The sequence below is a fragment of the Lepeophtheirus salmonis genome, chromosome 8 (genome assembly GCF_016086655.4).
Source record: "Lepeophtheirus salmonis chromosome 8, UVic_Lsal_1.4, whole genome shotgun sequence".
Taxonomy (NCBI): Eukaryota; Metazoa; Arthropoda; class Copepoda; order Siphonostomatoida; family Caligidae; genus Lepeophtheirus; species Lepeophtheirus salmonis.
Genome location: NC_052138.2, coordinates 36,921,307 through 36,945,058, shown reverse-complemented (window position 1 = coordinate 36,945,058; position 23,752 = coordinate 36,921,307). Strand labels below are relative to the sequence as shown.

At 31.5% G+C, this 23,752-nt stretch overlaps 1 protein-coding gene across 2 annotated transcripts in view; it reads left to right on the top strand.

Moving 5' to 3' along the window:
* Nucleotides 1-21,383, top strand: part of LOC121122827 (solute carrier family 25 member 45) — a 46,242-nt gene extending 24,859 nt beyond the window's left edge. Inside the window, exons 1-7 of one of the 2 annotated variants that reach the window (XM_040717887.2) lie at nucleotides 5,991-6,071; nucleotides 6,849-6,892; nucleotides 12,187-12,255; nucleotides 12,351-12,573; nucleotides 13,233-13,436; nucleotides 15,501-15,702; nucleotides 21,057-21,383. In XM_040717887.2, coding sequence (XP_040573821.1) covers nucleotides 6,023-6,071; nucleotides 6,849-6,892; nucleotides 12,187-12,255; nucleotides 12,351-12,573; nucleotides 13,233-13,436; nucleotides 15,501-15,702; nucleotides 21,057-21,108 — 843 coding nt within the window. In that variant the 5' untranslated portion in view covers nucleotides 5,991-6,022 and the 3' untranslated portion in view covers nucleotides 21,109-21,383. Of the gene's footprint in view, nucleotides 1-5,990; nucleotides 6,072-6,848; nucleotides 6,893-12,186; nucleotides 12,256-12,350; nucleotides 12,574-13,232; nucleotides 13,437-15,500; nucleotides 15,703-21,056 lie in introns of those variants that run through there. The other variant, XM_040717888.2, reaches the window with a different exon arrangement.
* Nucleotides 21,384-23,752: the final 2,369 nt, after the last annotated feature.

Here is a 23,752-nt window from a genome sequence, read left to right as displayed (position 1 = left end):
TGTAAATTAGAACAATTACATTATTTTTCCCTATTTCAGAGAATGACGTTAAAAATATAACAGTTTATTATCATTTTGCAAGAACAACAAAAGAGAAGAGTGCAGCCTGTCATGCCACCAAAATGTCCCAAAAAGCAGTTATTGAGAGCAAATATGGCGCAAAATTAACCGTGTGGAAGGTAAGGGTGAAGGAGTCCCTCCATGACGGAGATAGTCATGGACGTCAATGTCTCACGGTCAACCGTGTCAAGGTATATCAAAGGGACTGCTTGTATCTCTCTTCGAGCCAAAAATAGTTCCACTCCAGACAGCAGAGACGGTGAAAAAGTGAGCCGTTACTTCAGTTCCATATTTTTGCGTGAACTCTGGGTATCTCCAATCACTATATATGAATGCGTGTAGGGTTCTCATGTCAGAGACCTCCATCAAAAGCACCTGTAGCAAATTACACCGCCTCTTTGAAGTCATTATTGATACATACAGTGGTCATATTCTAGATAAATTATCTTTAATATCATAATTATAAATTATTTTTATACAATTGTTTTGAATACTAAATGTACATCAAGTTTTACATCATTGTTTACTTCAGGGGTCGGCAACCTTTTGTAGAGTAGGGGGCAAACAGCTATCACTGCAGAATTCAATAACAGGAAAACCATTTTATTGAATTTATAATTGATTTTTTGGGTGTTTACGGAAAACAAGGAGTCAATATAATTTTATTCCAACAATATTGTTATTTATTTACAACAGGAACTACAATAAAAAAAATGAAATATAAACACAATTTAAAAGAAAAATCAATGTTTTACTATTAAAACGTTTTTGCTTATTTTGTAATTTTATAATGGTTATGTGGAGTTTCATAGCGCTGTTTAATGTTAGTAACTTTTATTTTGGATTAGTATGCCTATATTTAGATTGTTGTACATAATAAGATGGCGGCCCACTAAAATTCAAATCGCTGGCCGGTGGTTGCCAACCTTTGTTTTAATTAATTCATAATTGTATTTTACCGAAAATTAAATATGGAGGTTTTTATCTACACCCTAATATTACGTGAGTCTCATATTTTTGCTCCAATTTCCATGTACAATTTTTTTGGGTGTGTTATTTTGTGATTTTTTACCATCTTTTGGAATTAATTATCGAGGATTCAAAGAATTTATAATTATTCTTAATTTTTATCTACTACCCCAACGATGAATATGAAAAAAGAGATGGAGAGAGGTTGCAAAAAGTCAAATTCTATAGATAATGTGTTCACGTATTTCAACATAAACAATCTTAAACAAACATCCAGGAAAGGATATTCAGGGGCATGCAAAGATTAAGGACTGAAACTTTGATCCGCACCGGCCATGACACCTCCGTCATGGACAAGCATCTTGGTATCAACCCATTTACTGCGTATGTAAGAAAGGGGCCGGTCACGAGGTTCGTCTTTGAAGTGGTAGGGAAGACAAGGTAACTCCCAAATCTGCTAAAGTCTCTTGAGACCAGCCAAGCCATAACCATGCCCGAATTTGTAAACTAAAGTACCTAGGCTGTTTACTGTATCAAAAGTGGGTAAGCCACAACATGGATGTCGTCAGCTTCATACACACATATACCTGCACCTGCACCGCCTCGTCCTGGACTAACAAATGAGACCTCATATAGGCCTCCCCATTTTCAGCACTTAACTCTTTTGCCTCTTGTCGGTTTCGGAAAGCTGGTAAGGGACGAGGCAACTGAGGACGTTAATGAGCCCAAGATCCTCCTTGATGATCCTGTTGACAGTTGTGTGTGGTAGGGAAACCTCAGCAGCAACCTCACGAGTGCTCATTCGGGGGTTTTGCTCGATCAGACGCTTTCACTCTGGGCTCTGAGGGGGCCTTGTGTCGTTTTTGCAGGCCTTAGTCTGTCCTTCCAAAAGTTCAGGTTGTCCTTGAGCAACTCTTGAGCTTTCTTGGAAGCGTGGGCAGGTGCTCCATCTTGTTGAAAACCCCAGGAGAGTTGGGAAGACTATGGATTTGATCCACAGTTGCACCTTGAACGCCAGAATATTCACATAATCCTCCGTGTTAATCTGAGCCAGTGAAGAACCATAGCGGCTTCATGGCTTTGGATCTCCAAAGCTCACAACACGGTCATTTTGCCTGTTGATAACAGAATCGACCCCACATCTGAAAAAATGATCATGTGTCCTCTCTTGATATCATTCAAGATTTTCTTGGCACGCTCAAGTCTGACTTCTCGCTGACGTTCAGTATAGAGAGGGCGTTCAGTACGCCAGGGACTTTCCTCCAGCCCTTTTCAAAAAGCCCTTGAAACAGTTGATAAATCGACGTTTCCATCTTTCTGGGCCATGTCGGCAATGGACCTGTTGGGAGTCCTCTTTCTGATCTTGAACACTGCCTTTACTTGCTTTGTTGAGACAGTGGGATCAAATTCCTGCCAGCCCCAGGGGAATGACACTGAGATCACCCCAGCCTCCAAGCGCTTGGAAACGTTGTAAATTGTCTTCAACGAGGCCCCAACCTGTTCCTTAATGTTGTTATTTTGAACTCCCGCTCGGAGGAGGGCTACAATTTCGATCCTCTTTGTTTCCTGATTGGACATGGTCTCACGTGTGGAAGTTGTTACGCTCTCACAGGAAGGATTTTTGTTTATTTTAACAGTAAAAAAACGAAACAATCAGATTGGTTGCGACAAAACATCTTAAAAAGTATATTTACATCATTGGTAAATAATTTTGCACGGCCCGGTACATCGTTCGGGTGGATACTAATGAAAACGCATTTTAAATATTCCTTATAACCTTGATAATTAACTCAATTATTTATTATCTATTCATTACTCAAAAAATAGACAACGTGTTTTTAGCAAATGCGGTTGGGTGCACTACTTGATTCGTCCAAAACTGCAGAAAACGTATCGAATTGGATAGTGAGGATATACTTATGATGATTTTCCGGAAGTTTTATGATCTGGAAGTTGCCAAAATTGTCAAAATCCCTGTATCGTTGAGGAAAATAAACAAAAGAACTGAGAATAGTCCAAGCTGACTGCATCAATGGAGCGTCTTGTTGAACCTTCTATATAGTTATTAATGACCGCTATAGTACCACAGATATCCACGTGGCAAGGGACAGCTTCTAACACCTTCAAATAGGGAATCAAGGGTCACCCACACTTTGATTAGAATTCTTCAAATTGCCAGAGTTAGTACGTAAATTAAATTTTTAGTTACTTTTCAAACCTCTCAAAAACATGATTTACATCATTGGTAAATAATTTTGCACGGCCCAGTAAGTACTAATGAGTCATCAAATATTTAAAAAAAAAACTTAATTAGAGCCAAATTGTAAGATTTATGAATAAACCATAACAATATAGCTTTAACAAGTAGATTATTTATCCCATTAAATAGTTTTATGTTTGTGCACTAATTGGTGAAAAAATTATCAAAACTGGTCAAGACGGAGTAAGGAAATTGCTGTTTAAAGTTGAGAAGTGAAACACCTTAGTTTCATGTTTGTAGTGAAACAAAAATAATAAGTTGAAAGTTAACTCAACAAGTAAGCTCAAGAGATTAAATGAAATTAAAATATCCCAAATCATTTTCCACAATCATTTTATTTTATAATTAGAGATGTAAATAAATATCAAAATCACAGATGGTTGCCTTGACCATTTGAGAGGAAAGTAGGATGCTGTCACAATGTTTTGTTAAAATTCGTTGCAAGCAACTATAAAATGAACACAAATTCCACTTTGTAACTTGCAATAGCATATTTCCATGTGACTAGGGGTTTTTTTAAATAAGTGTAACACATAACTTACCATTAAAAATTGTTAAATTTTATATTAAAGGGATACATAATAAATATTTCAGACGTGGGCGTGTGGTCAAGAAAAGTGGGACAATAACACTAACAATTCTTCAGGTGTAATTTTTTACAATATTAAAGTAAAATTTGTCTGTTACCCGACGCTTAATTACGACGGGCAATGGTGGGCAATACCACTTGTAATATATTATACTACAAAAGTAAAACAATATAGAAATTCATTTCAAATGTGTAGTAATAGTCCGAACTGTCCATAGCCGTGAAAAAAGAAAAAAATATGAGACAAACTCTCCATCCGCTAATTTTGTATTTAATTTTTTATATTCCCTATCCAGGGCACCAAAATGTCTATACACATAGGCTTCATAACTCAATGAAAAAATAGACAACATTTGTAGGCATGTATCTCCTTGTAAATAACCACATTTATAATAAAACCAATTAGAACAAGAATTTTTGTTTCCTAATGGATCTGATGGTCTCAGAGAATAGAAACAACCGTTTCCAAGATATTTTTCAATCATACTTTCTACATCCACATTACAAAATGTGGCGTCTCCTTGGTCCAATGTTGGGGTATCAGAGATATTGTTAATAGATGAAGAACAAATCTGGGAATTCATCACAAAAATATATTATATATAGAAATATAAAAATGGCGTCGAATGATGTCTTCAAGTGGCCATTGCGGTTTTTTGAAGCAATATACTTTTTAAAAAATGCATTCAAATTAAACTAAAGATTCTAAGCAATACGGTTTTCTCTAGGGTTTTAGAGTTTATATCTATAAGTGTGGAAATTAGGTGTTACAAGTATAATCTTTTTCCTTAAGAAACAAAAGAGCTAGAAATATAAAAACCCGTATTTCTCTTTGTCATATATTTTTTTTTAATTTTTGTGATGGCCTCACATGAGTACTTTATAAATTTAAAGATACAGAAAAAATTATATTCCTTCGTCATTACATTAAAATTGCTCTTTTTTTATAACGACCATCTTGCAAATGCTACCAAACCCGCATCAAATTGATAAATCTGTACTTTATAACTCAAATATTTTAATTCTAATTTATTATCACACGTCAATCTTTTCAATCAAGTTAACAAACATTAACTAGCAAGAGCTAAAAAAATATGAATAAACAATTTGTGTTTAAATTATTACAACTTCCAAAATGGCTAGTCTGACTATATAGACTAATAAAATATTGTCAATGAATATCAACCAACATATAGTTAATTTTGACTCTTTTTAAACAACTATCCATAGTATACGTTTATGTTGTCAAACGAAACAAACCACTTTTGATCAAGCAACATATATGTTCTGTGGGAAACAGGTACACTAATCATTTGTACAGTATCAGAAAATACAGGAAAATATTTTAACATCAGGACATGCCTAGTGTATACACCTGACGTCAAATGTATCTATACAGAGTGGGGACCCAAAACTTTCAGTTGATTTTAATTGCAATTGTCCTGTTATTTTTAAATACGAGGTTTCATTACTCAACCAAGGCAGAGAACATGTCTGTAGATTTCCTTCGCGATGGTCTCAGTACAAATAAGGCTGCAAATACTGTGTGCATCTTCACAACATTAAGAAGTGTATTACAGCCTCATACAGTCAAACTTTTTGTGATCTTATATTTAATACCTTGCAACTTCTTCCGTTGGGTGACGTAAAATATAAGGTATACGCCAACAGACCAGCGTCGATTCAAGACCTCAAAGATGGAATTTGTGAAGCTATTGAGGGCATACAATAACCACTTTGCGATAAGATTGATGAAACAATTCGTAAAAAGAATACGGTTCTGTAAACGTAGAGGTGGCGGTCATTTGGCTGATATTGTTTTCCACTATTAAAGACAATCTTTTCTCTTTACTTTGAAATAAGCATCCAATCATTTATCTCAAAAAATGCCATTTTTCTTTGAATATCAAAATGACAACTCTTCTTGGAAAACCCTTTATTTAGCGATATAGGCAAGATTATACCTTTATGAAACAAATAAATTACTTTGGGAAGGGTATTAAATGTATCAACATACATAATTGACTACTCTCGAACCATGTTACTGACTTTTACTTTAGATAAGAAAAATTTATTTTATAATGGAAATTTTGTTATATGAATAATAAATATATATTTTCTTTCATTTTTAGTCGCGTAAAACAATGGGGTCCAGCATTTGGTGGTCAGATTTCTTTGGCGGATGGGTCGGAGGTACGTCTTGATAAATAAGATAGCGCTATTTTAAAAATTTTGCCCCTGAATTAAGTTGACGTATTCCTTATTGTTTTTAGCTCGATAAACATTCAAATGACCTTATAGATCAAAATTTCAGATTTTGAAGACTACAAGGAGCAACAATTCATATACTATCAATAATACATAATATTTCAATAAATATATAAATGCTTCTTCAAACAACTAATCTAAAATGAATCTTCAAAATCAGCCCTAAAAAATTATAAAAGCTGTCCTTGATGCATCACTCACTATGTTTCGGATTTTTTTAAATCCGTTCCTGTGCTGACAGTCAAGGACCAAAAGTCCTATAGACCGGTCCCAAGGACTGATAGAACTAATCCTATAACTGGACCGGACCAAAAATACAAGGATCGACACACAACTAATTGTATATTTTCACTTTTTTTTTTCATTTTGATTAAAAATTAGGAATTTATTAGATCAAAAAGAAATTGTCCATTTTTTTCGATTTCAGAGTATTTTCTTCAATTTAGAACAAGATACAGAAATAAGTAAAATAAGTTTTTCTTTACTTACTTTATTTAATATTATTTTTATATTCTTTCACAGCAAAAAATCACACATAATTATGTATCTCTCTATAACTTTTTTAGATCGTTTTAATGTGTATTGAGATAAACCCAATAGAAAATAACAAGTTAATTCAAGAGCAAAAAAAGTTGAAATTTTGTCCACTACTGTAATCGCTTACGACACAGAGTCATGTATTTACCTGAATATTATTTGCAGGATGTATGGGGATCTTAATTGGTCAACCGTTTGACACTATAAAAGTAAGTTAACTCATATATATATATGTAAAGTAATTTTCTAATTGATTTAATCTTGAACTAATATATTCAAAATTTACGGCTCTATTGAACTTTTAATTTATTTATTAGTAGAGTAGACCTTTTTGAAACAAAAAAGTTACAAATTAGAAAAGGAAAAACGGTTGTGACGTATTCTCTTAATTATTTTTTGTTCATTATTTAATAGGTCGTAGTGGTGTTAATTTATCTTTCTGAAGTAAGCATTCTCGCCCATTTTTGTTGTAAATTGTTTTATAAATGTTTTTTATATGATAAAAAAAATATATACGAGCTTACAAATTATGATATTTTCCGTACACAAATGCTGTTCTAAATTTAGAAGGTTCTTCTCTTTATAGGAATAATTCATTTTCTAGCCCCCCCCCAAATTATATATAACAACTGAGTTGCAGAGTTAATACATAAAATATAGGACAGGTACTCCAATTCCGAATTGATTTTATAATAATGTATTTTATAGCTTATGTAACGTTACATATTACACTAATAAAATTGACTATTTAGAAAAACTAAGTAACAGAATAGGATGTGTAGTGGCTAGGCTCTATGCAGAATAATAATTTAGATTTGAGAAGTGTTTGGGAATTGTGATTGCATAGACTATAAAATATGTTTGAAATTTGTAAATTATACTTATAAATTACGTAGTTCCCACTTTCAAGTTTTATAAATTAATAATACTTAATACCTATGCGTAATTTATAACCATTTAAAAAAAAAAAAAACTTTAGAAACACTCATAAATTATAAATAAGTTTTAATTACATGTATTATTATAATATTTTTCTTAGCTAGAGATGAAGTTGATACACATTTTCTAATTCCTGATTCCGACTGTGCAGCTATCTATAACAGGCAGCTGATATTAATTAGGTTATTATTTCAGAAGTACTATTCGTCCACCTCCCCCTTCCTCCTTGCAATCTTTTTTCTAAACAAAAATATCAACCCTATTTATTGTACACTTACATACGATTAGTGCCTTGTCAACTTGAGGAAAAAAAAAAGGAAGAGATAAAAATGAAATATTGTGCATGCTGAATGTCATTTTATAATCATTGTACACTTTATGAATATTGTCTGTTTTAGTCTTGTAGTATTTTTTTAATTTTTTATTTGATAAAAAATGACTTCATTCAAAGGTATTTAACAATAAAAACGATGATGAATATTAACTGGCATTTAACTTATAGGTTTCTCTTTCCTAACTTTGATTCCTAAACTTAGAAAGGGGGAAGGGGCAAAAAATGATTGGAGTTAGTGTCAAAGCTTGGAGTCGAACAGTATAAGAATTCGTATAATATTCTTAATACCTTATAAAAAATGAATTTTTTGATGAGTGAAGATTTCATATTGAGAGACAGTTTTTGACAATATTTCATAAAAGTGACTATTACGTTTATAAGTCCGATTCTTTTAAACGGCTTGTAACTGTCAAATAACTCGTTAGTTGGTTAAATTGTGATTGAGTAGAATATTAATCAGTGACAGCAGAGCCACGAAGCTGAAAGCATCATTGGATGAGACTTAGTAATAAAAATCAAGTGTACTCAATAAAAATAAAAAGTATACTCGTGCTTTTTCAAATTTAAAAAACTACTCATTCGAATCGAGTAAATAATTGTTCATTTGACCTAAAATTAACTTTTTTGCCCAACATGACTACGTTTAGTTTTTACTGTAAGCAAAGCTTAAGGCAAAGATAATTAAAAAAATATGTATATATTGTATCCGACCTAGAGGGGGATTTCGTCTAGGCCCAAGCTTGAAATTCCAGCGTCCGATCCTTATTTTACCAAGCCCGAAAAGCCCGTGACCCAAACCTTCGAGCCCGACATTTATTTGTAATGTAAAACAATTTTTTTACAACTTATTGATTACGTCATTTTGAACTGACACCCTATGAAGAGTATGTGTTCAAATACAAATTTATATTTTAAGTAGATCCTAATTTCATAATTGATTTTGAATAAATATACGCTAAACATATAAAATTGTCTAATCAATCAAACTTCAATTTTAGAAATTGAAAAATAGGCTTAAAAAATCATTAACACAAAGAAATAAGTTTAATTATATTACATCGGTCAATAAGTCCCGGGCCTAACTACCAGATGGCGCCACTAACAAAATAACAAAATATTTTTCGAAAGTTCAAACATTAAAAAGGTCCATGACGTTTGGTTTATTATGTATCGAGTTACAGTGGTTTAAATGATGCCACTTTTGTTATTCTTAAAAACGATGGATTCAATGCAATTTCGTGTGTTCATTTATCATTGCTTTTTGATGTGAAAAAACACCGTTCAAGCCCAAGCTTGGTTTGAAAAATGTTATCCGGAATATGCCCTATCAAAAACAACCTCAAACGATGGTTTGCCGATTTCAAACTTGGTCGTACGGACACCGATGATGCTGAATGCCCTGGTCGGCCAAATGAGGCGGTTATTCCGGAAAACATTGAAAAAACCATGAAAATCATCATGGGCATTCGCAAAGTAAAGTTGCAAAAGATAGCTGACACTCTGATGTTATCAAAGGGTAGTGTTTACACCATCATACACGAACATTTGGGTATGAAAAAGCTGTTTTCCAAATGAGTACCCCGTTTGCTCACACCAGAGCAAAAGCAACAACGACCAGATGATTCAAAGAGCTGTTTGGAGATGTTCACGAAAAATAAGAAGGAGTTTTTGTGTCGGTACATCACAATAGCTGAAACATGGATTCACCATTTCATTCTAGAATCAAAACGGCAGTCTCCTGAGGGGTGTGCAGACGGAGAAAGCCGTTCAAAGACTCAAACATCGGCTGGCAAGGTCATGGCCTCTGTATTTTGGGATTCAGATGGAGTTTTATTCATTAACTACTTGGAACATGGAAAAAAAATCAACAGCGACTATAATATAGGTTTGTTGAATCGTTTGAAGGACAAAATTACCCAGAAAAGACCTCAATTGAAGAAGAAAAAGGTGCTCTTTCACCAAGACAATGCACCGTGTCAAAAGTCAATAAAAACAGCCGCAAAAGTGGTCGAATTGTTTTTCAAATTGCTATTGCACCCATCTTATTCTCCAAATTTTGCCCCCAGCGACTACTGGCTTTTCGCAGAACTCAAAAAGATGCTCCGTGGAAAGAGATTTGGCTCAGATGAGGAAGTGATAGTCTAAAGGGAAGCATATTTTGAAGGTCTCGATAAATCGTTCTACATCCGTGATATCGAAAAGCTAGAGAAACTTTGGAATGATCTTATTGTTCTAAAAAGAAATTATAATGATGAGTAAAAATGAATTGTGGCCAAAAAATGTTGTTTTCCTATCTAGGGCCGGTACTTATTGACCGATGTGTTATATGAAGCTACAAAATTAATGTTTTTTAATTAAATTGATTGGGGTTTGATTGTACAGGGGCAGGGGATGTAGGACCTCTCCTTAGGAGAGGGGGGTTCCAAATGAAGAATTTCATTCAAATATAATCATGGGGACGCCCTGTTGTATGATGTAGGACTTAATCAATTAGTTATTAGATTCTGATGTTTGAAATATCTTTAGCTCTATCTTTAAGGATATTTTGGAATACATTTATAGCATAGATTCTCTTATTCTGGCCCAAAAGCCCGCAAGCTACCCAAAACCCGACACCTTGTAGCCCGACGTAGTTCCATATTTTCTAGAACAATACACCACTAATCCGTCCCTACTTTAAAAATAAAAAGCGCAGGAACCTTGATGAGACCGTATTTTTTAAAACGATTTATTTTTAGATAAATGAATATTTAATCAATGTTAATAAAATACTATATCTATAAATATAGTGATTTTTATGAAGCAGAGCATTAATCCTATTCTATGAAATATCCTATGTTCAGTTTTAAATAAGGTTTCTATATTTGGATGGTTAAAAATGGGGGGGAGGGGGGGAAAGGTGAGATTCATTATTAGATATAAGCTGGCAAAGTTTAGGGAAAAGTTTTTTATTTTTTATACTAACCTCAAAGATCATGCATCTCTGGAAGAATATAATGGAATTCTTACCATTCATGATATTGATAGTTATTTACCGTTTGGGGACGGAAGATTTAAGTTATGGGCTCACGAGAGCAGCAAATTCATACAATATTCCTTAAAGTAAAAATTCCACATTCATCATATGTAGGGAAGGGGGAGTATATATCATATCAAGCCTTTTGGGTTTACTGCTCAATTCGAAATATCCACTGGATAATTAAGTTATTTATACCTTTCAAGGATTGTGGTAAACTTTTTCATGACACTCTATGCACATGCCTTTGTGGATTGTCCGGATGTGGACATTTTAAATTGCTTGGTAAAGCTAAATAAAAAAGGATTAGAACATGATAGTATAAACATTCCTAAAGGTATTTTATTGTTCAGGATTTCGTTATTAGAAAACAGAATAACAAATACTGATGTGTTACATCCTCAGGAGATGAAAGCAATTGTTAATGCTACAGCAGGAAAATATACAACTCTTTTTATTAAAATTCCATTAAAACTCTGCGGAATAATTCCTGGACTTTGGAGGGAGAAGAAATTAAGTATCTTTCGTCAACTTCAAGACACCGTTTAAGGGCTTTAAAAAGGATTTTAAGACAATTTAAATTTGAGGCTTGGTTTTTGTATTTTAATCAATTATCTTAGTTTCATTGTGAATGCAGTATTTTTTTAATCTAGGATATTATTGAAAGTATCAGTTTTATATACGATTTTGTGTAAATTCTACTAACTTTGTAATGTAATCTTACGCCGAATCTTTAATTTTAAGCTAAAATGTTTATTTTAGTATATATTTTACATAACTCCATTGGTATTTAAGTGTAAAAACGAAATAAAAAATCATTGACTTTGAAAAACTAAAGGTAACAGTTTAATTTTTTTCCCCTTTAAAAAAATTAATTTATAGTTTTTGTTAAGCTGAAAGATTTTTAACGATGTATTACATTTGCATATCACTACTTTGACTTACGATGTATCGCTAACCAAATATTCATCGAAATATTTTTTTTTTATGTTCAAACCTCTGAATTGGATTGAGTTAATATCAAAAATTTCATTTCTAATTTTGACTACCGGCAAAAATACTACAGGCACATTTTAGTCAAATCTCTTTCCTCTTAACAATTTATCATGAAATGATCAAATTATCTATCTTGTCATAGTATTTGTAGATTTACAAGTATCGAATAACTATTTTGCTAATTTTAATTTATAAAAATAAACTCCATATGTTATTAGGTTCGACAACAAGCATTTCAAAATTCATCAATAATTTTCCAAACTAAGAATTTGATTACCAATGAAGGGGTAAGCATTTGTTTTAATCAATTTATTTACTCAAGAGGAGATTATTCTTTAATTTTCAAAATGAACATTAATCATTTTAAAACATTATTCATAAGCATCGGAGCTTCTTTCGTGGAATGACATTTCCATTAATATTTGTTGGAGCACAAAATTCTCTATTCTTCGGGTTTTACGGCATTGCAAAGGATTTAAATGGGGTTCAAGACATGAATAAGTATCTTAAAGCGTTTACATGTGGATGTTTAGGTGGAGTTGGTCAGTTAGTAGTTTCTTGTCCAGTGGATCTGGTCAAAATCAAAATGCAAGTACAAAAAGACAGTAAGTACGTCAAATAAGATCTAAAGAGTGGGGATTTTAAATCCAGACAAATTTAAACCTCAATATTTTGGAAATCCTGAGATGTCTGTTTATGAAAATGTGGCCATCAGATTGAGTAGACAAAATGTATCCTGAAGATATCCTCTGAATACAAACACTTCATGAAGGAAGACTCATGATCCTTCTTAGAGCAAAAAATGCTCTCCACACTGCCTGAAATTTTGAGTAAAGGAAATGCGGCCTCCTAGTTCACCGGATCTGGACCCTTTGGATTAGTATGTGATGTCTGCTGACATCATAGAGAGGTAGACCAACTAACATTTACAAAAAACTGTTGACTCCTGGCAGGCTTCCGTCCTCGAAGCAGTGGCTAATATAAATAGGTAGTTCTTTATCAATGTATTAATAGGTAGTTCTTTATTCAGGTTCAGGGTCAGGTTGGGGCCTGTGGTTAAAGCTGTAGTTGGTTGGTTTGATTGACCTTTCCTTAAGCCCCCTCCTGTAAAATCAAAATATTAGTGAATTGCTGAATAATTTTGTGAAATAAAATGTAACATACATTACCCAGCAATTTTCCGGATTTAAAATCCCTACCCAGTGGATTGAAATATATATTCGAATATTAATCAAATATTATTGACAATGTACATTGACTATAGATAAAACCTATCAGGGAAGCTTTAATGTTGCCAGACGAATATACAAACATCATGGATTTCGTGGACTATTTCATGGTTTTGGAATCGTTTCTTTAAGGGACGTTGTATCATATGGACTTTATATGAGTACATATACGTGGCTTACTGATAAAATGTCCATACAAAATGAGACTGTTAATACGTTTATAGCCGGGGGAATTGCAGGTAGTATACATTTATTAATGATAGTGTCAGGTAATAACAGCAAATTGTGTCTTAATGTAGATGTTCAATGTAAAAATTAATAATTTAACTGCAAGGAGAGCAAATTATAATTGGCAATCTGAGTAGTGTTTCTAATCGAGTTTTAGTAAAATTAATTAATTAAATCCTCTCGAAGATGCTATTTTATAGCGTATGACCTAAGGTCACCAGCGTCAGCTATACTTAGAGATTTGGAAGAGCTAGTGAAGAAGCACATAAGAATTTTTGGTGTTTTTAACTAGAAAGGAGAGATGGTGGGTTCAGAATTGTAAAGGAAAAATAATGTTTGTTTTTTTAAATTGGATCAAGATCCACTCTGGATCTACAGGTTACTCTTTTTTTCCCCTCATTTTTTCGTTGCTTGATAATAATATATGAATACTAATTTTATGAAATTTTTAGATAGGTAATGGGTGAGTACATATATGTAGATGGTTATTCTAATGAAATAAATAATCAAATTATCAAAATATATATATATATATATCATCCACTACAAGAAATACGGTTATTTTGGAAACTAAATATTGCAATTTTTTTGTATTAAAAAACTTATCAGACGCCAAAGCATCTTTTAGGCACATTGCAATAAAAAAATCCGGTCAAAAAAAACAAAGGAACTTTCATGAAACTTTTGAACTTCAACAACATAACTTTAAAATTCAAACTTCCGAATCCCTTTACAAATAGAGAATCTCGTTAAAAAAAATCTTTTCAAATGTCTACAGAGCTCAAAAATCGCCTTTTGAAGACTGAAACTTTACAAACACTAATTTTTCATTAAAATACACCAGAAGATTGAATTATCATGTTTCTCTAAAATTGGACAGCCTAGTACACACACTAAAATAAAAATGTAGCAAAAGTTGACATTTTTTGTGACCTAAGACCCTTTATATGACCTTAAAACTTAACTTTTTAGAACTAAAATGTTGTATAACTATTCCTTCAAGCATAAAAAGGCTTCAATGATCACGAGATTTACAAATCACTTCGTACTAAATTGAAATTAGATAAAAGAAAGTACGCATTATTTTTTCTAAAGTGCTTGAAAGATGCTTTTGCATCCGAAAAGTTGAGCTAAAATTGAATTTAATTTTAACCCCTACATCAAAATTTCGTTATAAAAAGTTACTTAAAAAGAAAAGAAGACTAATCAATATGAAACAAAAATAAAAGTTGACATAAATAATTTTTTTGCATAAAAGGCGTTCTTTTTGCTTTTGCTTTGTTCAACTCTATTTATTTTTAATTTGCGGACTGAGGCAAGTTCAAACAAGTTTCTGTGCAGCATTTCATTTGATATTTACAAGTACAAAATGATACAAAAAGTTAATAAAATTTTTTAACTGTTAATTACAGAATAAAATACATTTCTCGATAGATACGGACTGGAATTTATGCTTAAGCTCATCCTCTAATAGCCTGTTGCAGAAAATATAATGAAACGTCAAGACAGATAAAGTACTGTCTTCCTAAACTTTCAACAAATTGTCAGAGATAATATGTGATTTTTCAGAGTTTTTAACAGAATAATAATGCTAAAAATGTTTCACATTTTTAGCATTTATTTTTTCAAAAAAAGACTAAAATTCCTTTTTCATTTCTTGCCTTTTACATTTATAAAACTAAATTATTCAGACAATATTTTTGTTAGTAATTTTAGTAGTCAACAAAAACAGAGCTATATTAAAAAGAAAAGCGAAATAAAAAAAAATTACTAGAGAGAAAAATGATATTTTCACAACATCAAAAACTTTAATGTGTTTTTTGGTAGCTGTCAGGTGTGCCTTGCCCTTATTAACAATGTTATTACTGTTGATTATTTTGAAAAGTAAATGATTGTTTTTAAGTGTGAACAACGCCCTATTTTTTAAACGAAGAGTAGTTCCACAACATTTGGGAAGAATTAGCAAACTAGATCCGTTCATTCCAGGTCATTTCTTCTCCTTTTTTTAATGAAGAAAATCCCTTGTTACAATTTATCCATTTTTCAACTCTTTAATTGAATATTTATTATTATAGGTTGGATTTCTTGGGCGAGTATCTTACCATTTGACGTAGTGAAATCAAAACTTCAAGCAGATTGCTATTATTTTCCAAAATACCGTGGAATAAGCCATTGTGCTATGGATATATTCAGAAATGGAGGTCTCAAAGCATTTTCTCGAGGATTTCTCACAATATCCGTTCGATCCTTTCCTGTCAATGGATTTACTTTTATAGGGTAATTATTTTTTCACGATCACTTCCTCTCTTACAACTTCAAAGAAATGATCTAAGAAATAAGCTTTAACCGAAAGGATTTGTTCCTCTGAGTTTGAAAATGAAGAGGGGGATTCAAAATTAAAGCTTCAATAACATAAACGATGTAATTTATTTGTTAACAATAGAATTTCAACAAAAGTAATGCTATAAATAAATGTGTGGCTGAGTTATATTATTCAATAATGTAGCCGCCCTTAGCACCAATGATAACTTTCAGACGACGTCTATAGGCCTCGCACCCGGTGCCGATGTATTAATCTCGTCATGCTGACCCAGTGCTGGCTGACAGTCACTTTGAGGGCCTCTGTATTAGGATGAAGGACACTGTAGGTTTAGTCGAGGGGGTTTGTATCAGGGTTGTAGGGGGGCCAAAAGTGTCCAAAAACAGTTCAAAAGAACTTAAATACTCATTTAAAAGAGCCTTGCACCGGAGGAGATGGGTTTTCTGTAATTTTTGCTGTAAAAAGTGGCTTCAGAAAACCCTTTCCATCAACTTTTTTGGTAGCTCTCTGGTCAGTCTGGTGTTAAACTTATTGTTTATGCTAAAATATACAAAAATATGAATTTATTTATATAAATTCGTATTTTTGAATTAGTAAGTGTTAAGATTTCAATGGACCACCTGCTAAATTATAAGTACTTGATGCTTGATGGGAGATTTTGATACCCAAGTAATAAATATTGCTACAGGAGAAAGGAGCCTGCACTGCAAATGCATTGCAAAAATGGTTCAAAGACGTTTTCGAGTACTTTTGAGACAAAAATTTCCCTTTTCTACTGATCTTAATCTCTTAGACTCTATTAAGTAGTATATGGTCGAGAGGAAGGCTCAACAGCAAAGTTTTTGTTTATAGATATCGGTGTATTAATAAATATATATACACTCGGAAAATTGCACGTATGAAGGAACTTCACTCGAGAAGGTTTCAGTATATAATTATTTTATTGAGAGTTCTTTTTTTATAATTCAATGTTATTCTTATTTGACTACAGAAGACAATTTATTCTTCAATAAATTCACAAAATTACATGTTATGTTATAAATTATACTATGATCATAAATCATTGAATAAGGGATTTTTATTTTTGGGGTCATTCAAATAAATTTGTTTTTATACGGGTCAATGGTTATGTTGTAATCTTGTATTTGTTCGTCAATCAAACATATTAAAAACAAAAAACGAAACAACGTGTAGCCCCATATATTTAAATCAAATATGCACATATAAATAAGATTTCCCATTAGATGTGTTGTTTTCCATTCGTCTAGTTATTCAAACGATTCCGTTCACATTGAACCTCTCCAGCACTCCGTCGGATCTTATGAGAATTATTTCCAGACCAATAGCTATGCAAGAGTCGTTACTTCTTTCTCCGTAAAGAATAAATATCATTTTATTGTGATATTTAATCTATTTGTTAGCGGTAACATTGCAAGGCAATCTCTAATCATTATTGACGATTAAGAATATTCCATCTGAAACTTTGTGGTCCTTTGCACTAAGGGATCCACTTTTGACCAATCGCAGAACAGATGACTAGAAGTCTCTAGACAAGACTTACAGAATGTGCAGTCTCTCTCTGTATCTTCAACTCTGGATTTATTCGTAAAAAGGGTTGAAATAGGCATTGAGTAGTAGAACCACTTTCCTTTTGAGTCCATTGAAGGGTTGCAAAATATTTTTGGGAGTTTGTGAGTACATCTTTCTACCGTTTACAGCCTAAACGAAGGAAATGTTTACGTACCAAATCAGTGGGGGAATCCACAATTTGTTTTTTTTTTGTAGATACTTGAAAGAGGAAGGTTTTTTTTTCCGGGTAGCAGGGGATTTAGGGGTTATTAAGCCTTGTATGTATTATGCAGCTTTCTCAAATTTTTAGTTCCATTAATAGGCAAGAAGGTTGTGTTTGTGGTTTCTATGGTCTTTCTCCACAATTTGTATAATTGCCAAAAGTCCAAATGTCTTGAAGAATCCATTTCTAGTGTTTTATCCATGGTTAAAGTTCAGTGGATCGTCTAAAGAACAAAGTATACAATTGATTTCTTTCAATTGCTTCCAGCAAGTACTTACAATACCCGACGATTTAAACAGCACTTCAGGACCCATCGAAATTATTTCGTTAAAGGGAACCCCAGTATTCATTTTTAAATAGTATTTAACGCATTATGGCAAACTAAGTTTAAGTTTAATAAGTAATGTAAAGTTTCGATATTTCTACACAGTTTTAATGTTTATGGTGCCTATGTTTTATTGTCCCATGATGTAATTTCAGTACAATCGCGGCTGTTTGAAAGATATCCCAAAAATTATATTTGATTTGCTGGTGTATGTCAAGGATGTCGACAACCTGTACCGAAACCACTTCTGTGACCATGTAGTTGATTGCTTCTTCTTCCATATTTAGGTTTTTCCAGCCCTCTGTCCCCAACAAAGTTATTTATTCATAATAATTCATTGATAATATATGCACTTATACATTTAAGACAATATAATATGTTCGGAAGAAATGCGTTACTAAAACCATAAATAAACATTTTAGTTTAAAATTAAACCACTTAGTCATTAATGAAGTACAATAAAAATATCAAAAACAATTAACTAATTAAAACACAACAAGGATAAATTAATGTAACACTTGTGTAAAACTCTTCAATTTCAGTTTAACAGTGATTTTTTTTTATAAATCATACAACATGATGATTTTTTTACACGTAGATAACCTATACGATACCTAAGCACATAAAGGACAATGTCCTAGGAGCTACAAAACATGTTTGGGATTTTTAGAGAAAAGCCACCATATCTCACAGAGTCAGATAAAATTATTGCCTATATTGCTTGCAAATTGTTTCAACATAAACCAGTATAAATTTCTATCTTGAATAGTTATATATCAATTTGCATTCCACAGGAATCATTAAATATTTCTGGATATCAACAATAAATAATTAGATACTTGATTACTCAAGAAGTATATGAGTATTTCAAGCTCCCATGGTTCGAATTCAAGCAATGTAAAAAAATTTAATTGAGTAATTTACAAGTAAATAAATATCTAATTTTTACTTGTGTCAAGTATTTTTCGAGTTTGAGTAATAATTTAATCCAACTCTATCCCCATTTTTGTTCTTTTTTGGTCCAAAGGCATATCTGTAAGATAAAATCCATAATACATTATGAATAAAATTCTTAAAGGGTAGTCACATAAAAGCAAAAACACATGTAGGGGGGTATTGAGGGTAGGCCTTAAAATAGATAATGTTACATAAAATAAACAGATAATTAAAATAATATTAAAAGAAATAACCAAAAAGAACATATTATTAAAGGAGAATTAACTTTTTTTTAATATTATTCTGTAAAGTTTAACTTTTGCTAAAATATCTGAAACTCTAAAATCGGTGGAAACTCTCTTTGCGTAAAATACATTTTTACGACCGTCTTTATGATATTTTTTGCCCCCTGCGTAAAAAGAAATAAAATCCTTTCTTTTAAATACAAAAAACTTATCATTTCTCAAATTAGCAACAGATTGATAAAGAAGTTTTAATGATTTGGAATCGTTGTGGAATTTAGAATGTTAATTATCAATATCTGTAATTACAAAGAAGGAACTGAATAAGTTATGTTCTAGTAACTACTAACCATAGTTCACTAAATTCGAATTGTTTTGATGAGTAATGCGCATGGCACCATAGTATTATCATTACTTAAAAGTTCATTAACCACTTTTGCAGACTTTTAGCTAATTAATAATAATTAAAAAGGAAACTACAAACTCAAAACAATGATATTCAAAAGAATAAAACGTAATTTATACATGGTGAGATGGGTTCAAGGCTTATTGATTCATCTTTAGTATACAGTTTAAAAAATATAAATATTGAGGAAAAAGGTACATGAACTATCCTTTTTCAAGGATGACTTCAGTTCATTGTATCATTGCTTTTGCAATTTCTCTCGATATTCTATAAAAAACATAAGAATATATTATTCATAACATGAATGATATTTTCTTACATTATTTCATATGATATGACATATGGTAACTTGAAAAAAAAAAAAAATTTATGCTTTCTTTTTGTCAGGCATATTTATTAAACCTAGTTTTAAATTTTTGAATAGGAAAACAATAGAGTGTGTAATACAAAATCGTTGACTTTTTGATAACGAAAAAATAGGATAAGCTTTTGCAATAATAAAAAGGAGTTCAACATTGAGGCTTTCATAAAGACTTCTTTATTGATATACCTTTATATTTTTCAAAATGATTTCCTTTGGCTGATATCATGGTCGCCAACCTGGGCATAAAGACACTACTCTACATCTTGATAAAGGCCTTGGACACGGCAGTCCACTACTGCTAGACAGAGGCGTTGAGTTTATCCAAATTTTGGAGTAGGGAGTACATTATTTTATCATCGAAAAAAAAGGATTTTTTTTATTTTACTAGAAAATGTAAAATTTTCATTTAATTTAATTTTTCTATTCTTTTTTCAAAAAAAAAATTAATTTTCTGTAAATAGCTATAACTGTTTCAAATTTTTCAACAAAAATTAAATATCACAAATTTTTTTTCAATAAAATTTGATACTTGAAACTTAATTTTTGAAATTTTTCTACAAAAGTTTAATATTAGAAATGTTTTTCCGATAAAATTTAATACTTGGAACTTAATTTTTCGAAATTTATTTCAAAAAAATTTAATTTTTGAAGTTTGTTTATGAAAAAATTTAATTTTTTTTCAAAAACTGTCGTTTTTGAATTTTTTTTGTGAATAGCTATAGAATTTTGAATTTTTTTGTTACAAAAAATTTAATGTGTCAAATTTAATTTTTGAATTTTTATTCCAAAAAATTTAACTTTGGATTTTTTTAAAAATCAAAATCAAAACACACAGAGAAAAATTACAGGCAAATAATTTTCGTTTGATCGATACTGTCCCCCATCAATAAATTAATTATTAATTTTACCATTATAAAAATAGCAAGGCATTCTGCATAAATTTAAAAGTACGAGGACTCATTTACCCGCTTATATTTTAGATTTTTGTGTACAAGATTTGTGGTATGTATTAACATTATAATTCTATGATATATAAGAGCAAATAGTGTAATGTAAATAGAGTTATTTATTTTGTTTAATTAAGAAAAGATAACGAAGAATATTGTTCAATTTTTTTTATTGTTATTAGAAATGACGACTGAAAAATGCATATCCGAACCCTTGTGTCCAAAGGACTAAAAGTCAATCCACCCCCACTACAATTTACAACTACATATATACTATTTATTTTTTTATTATTACCTAGGTACGAATATACTATGAAACTTTGTCATAGGTTGAAAGAACTAAATTTATGAGGTTATGAGGATAAAAGGATACAAATCCAAGGAAAATTACAGAAGGTGAGCAATTGGTATCAAAGACAACTTTATGGACTATCTATTTTTAGTATTTGTTATTACCTTTGTGTATTTGTACAAAATTTATATTATACTCAGTGGTTATCCTTTATCTTAATTAGGATTTTTAGCTAAATTTAAAAAATGTCTATGTAATATGTATTCTTTACAATGTCTCTGAATGTATTCTATTAAAGATAATTAATTAATAAATAAACAATTTACCAAAAATATATTTCCCTTAATATTCCGTATACCATTTTGACATTAGGGGATCTTAAAATAGGTAGATAATAGACTAGTAGAGTGAATATCAAACTTGACTCAATGCAGGAGTATGTGCAGAGTGGAAACCCAAAACAATATGCCTGACTTCTGCCCTGCATCCATGTAGCCCTCCTCCTGTCCTGACCTTAATCCACTTGTCTTTGCAGTTTGGGCGTCTTGGAGAAGAATGTTTACCACACCTCTTGTTCAAATTTGGATTCACTCTGAGCTTCCATCCTGACAGCATGGTACGTCAAGGCACGGCCTTTATCTAAAAAAGCTCTTGCCAGCAAGACAAAGCTGTTATTAGATGTTAAGAAGGACATATTGAATAAAAATATAGCTAAATAAGAGGTTTTTCATTTGGGCCGCTTCAATTGTTTTGTTCAGTTATGGAAAAAACGACTTCCTATTTATTTTCTTCTTCGTCATATAGAAACTTCATTAGTAGACATTTCATCACGGAGCCATACATACTTGATCAGCGATTGCAAATCATCCAAATTTATTATTAAAATAACTGTTTAATTGTCGCAAAGGTTTTTTATAAAGAGCACTTCAATTTTTTTATAAACAAAACACAAAAGGTTAAAGATATTGGCATTTTTTTTATTACAACTTATAAACATATGCATTAATGTGTATAAATCAATTTCGCTAGTGTGACCACTACGACCACATTTACAGAAGTGCAATCGCTTAGCCCAATTTTTCACAACTTTTTTTCAATAAATTGGCTGATATTGCAGCAATTTTGCTTTCGATATTTTCCTTGACCTCTTTTAACATCACTGGCTTATTGGTGTGGACCAATGACTTCACATGACTCCAAAGAAAATAATCCAAGGGTGTTAAATCGTAAAATCACAAAAATTATTTCAGCAAACTGAAATAACCCCCTCACCAAATTTTCTTTGCAATAAATCGATTGTAACTTTTGGTTTGTAACAAGCACACGATTTCCATGTCTATACTTGAATTTAAATTGGTTTTGAATTGCCTTTCTTAATTCCATAAAACTCACATTTTCCGTAATTTACTCTTGTAACTGCAAGTCTTGGATCCCCACTATATAATGTTAATATATAAGGCTAATCGTCTGAATTCATTAAATTCTACATGGTCTAGGAACATGAATGTTCCAACGTGGCTATATAACCCCGAGAAAACCAGGATCTTGGAAGAGAACCCCTAGTATCCACCTTCCTGATAAGTTAATCATTTCTGGATTTCATACAGTCCTTATAGATTTCAGTTTCTTTTTGATGATGACTATAGGTTTTCCTTTGTGTTCTTCCAAAGTACAGTGGCCTTAAGAGCTATAAGGTCACTTTGGTCTTTTATATTGACCAGGGCAAACACTATGGCGGTCTTCTTGTTGAAATCAACCTCTTTTAATTTATCATACAACAGGGATGTCAATTACTTACGAAATTACTTAAAATCAAAATATGATAGAAAAAAAAAAACATTATTTCGTGATGATCTATTTTTGTTGTATCTAGCATGTATTAGTGGCTCTGTAAAACGAAAGTAACGATTCATTTTCTATTTAAGAGTTTTAACATTATTTGAGTTAACTTTCTCAGAAAGGGACTCAATTACTTAAAAAAAAAACGTGACTAAAGAATGTGGGTCATCTTGCTTTGTAAACTTACATAATTATAATTGGATAATTTTCACTAATAAGGTCGAATTTGGTGTATGAGTACCTTTGAATAATTGGTATCTTGTTTTTATAAATGTATGTTTGAATGAAAAACAGTAATTATTGATACAGAAAAAAACAATGTAGTCATTTTATAAAATCTCACATGCGTTTTGCATCTGGTATGTGTAGCTAAGAATTATCAAAGTATACTGATACATATTGCGTGTAAAAATTGTAGTTTGGACATGTTAAAAAACAAAACGACTATCAACATTATTTATATATAACTTCCGTATAAATAACTATATAATTAATTAATGTTATGTTTTTTTTGAATTGCGAAAGATAAAAGATGTTGTCAGTTAATTAGAAAACATTAAACCCGTCAGTACATGGGTCAGTTGGTATTGCTTAGAAAGAATATCTAAGAATCTTTGGACCTGAGAAACCAGTATAACTTCTATTTGAAAGAACATTAAAGGATGATGTTTAATAAGGAAACCAAATTAACAGAAGTCCGAAGATTTAGAGAAGATGAAGATTATTTGATGCACAAATAAAATATGTGAATGATATATAAATGGAGAAAACGCCAAATAACTTCAAAATTAAAAGAAATATGGATACAATAAGGGAACTATTGAAAAATTTAATTTTAAATTGGGATAAATTTATAACTAATGG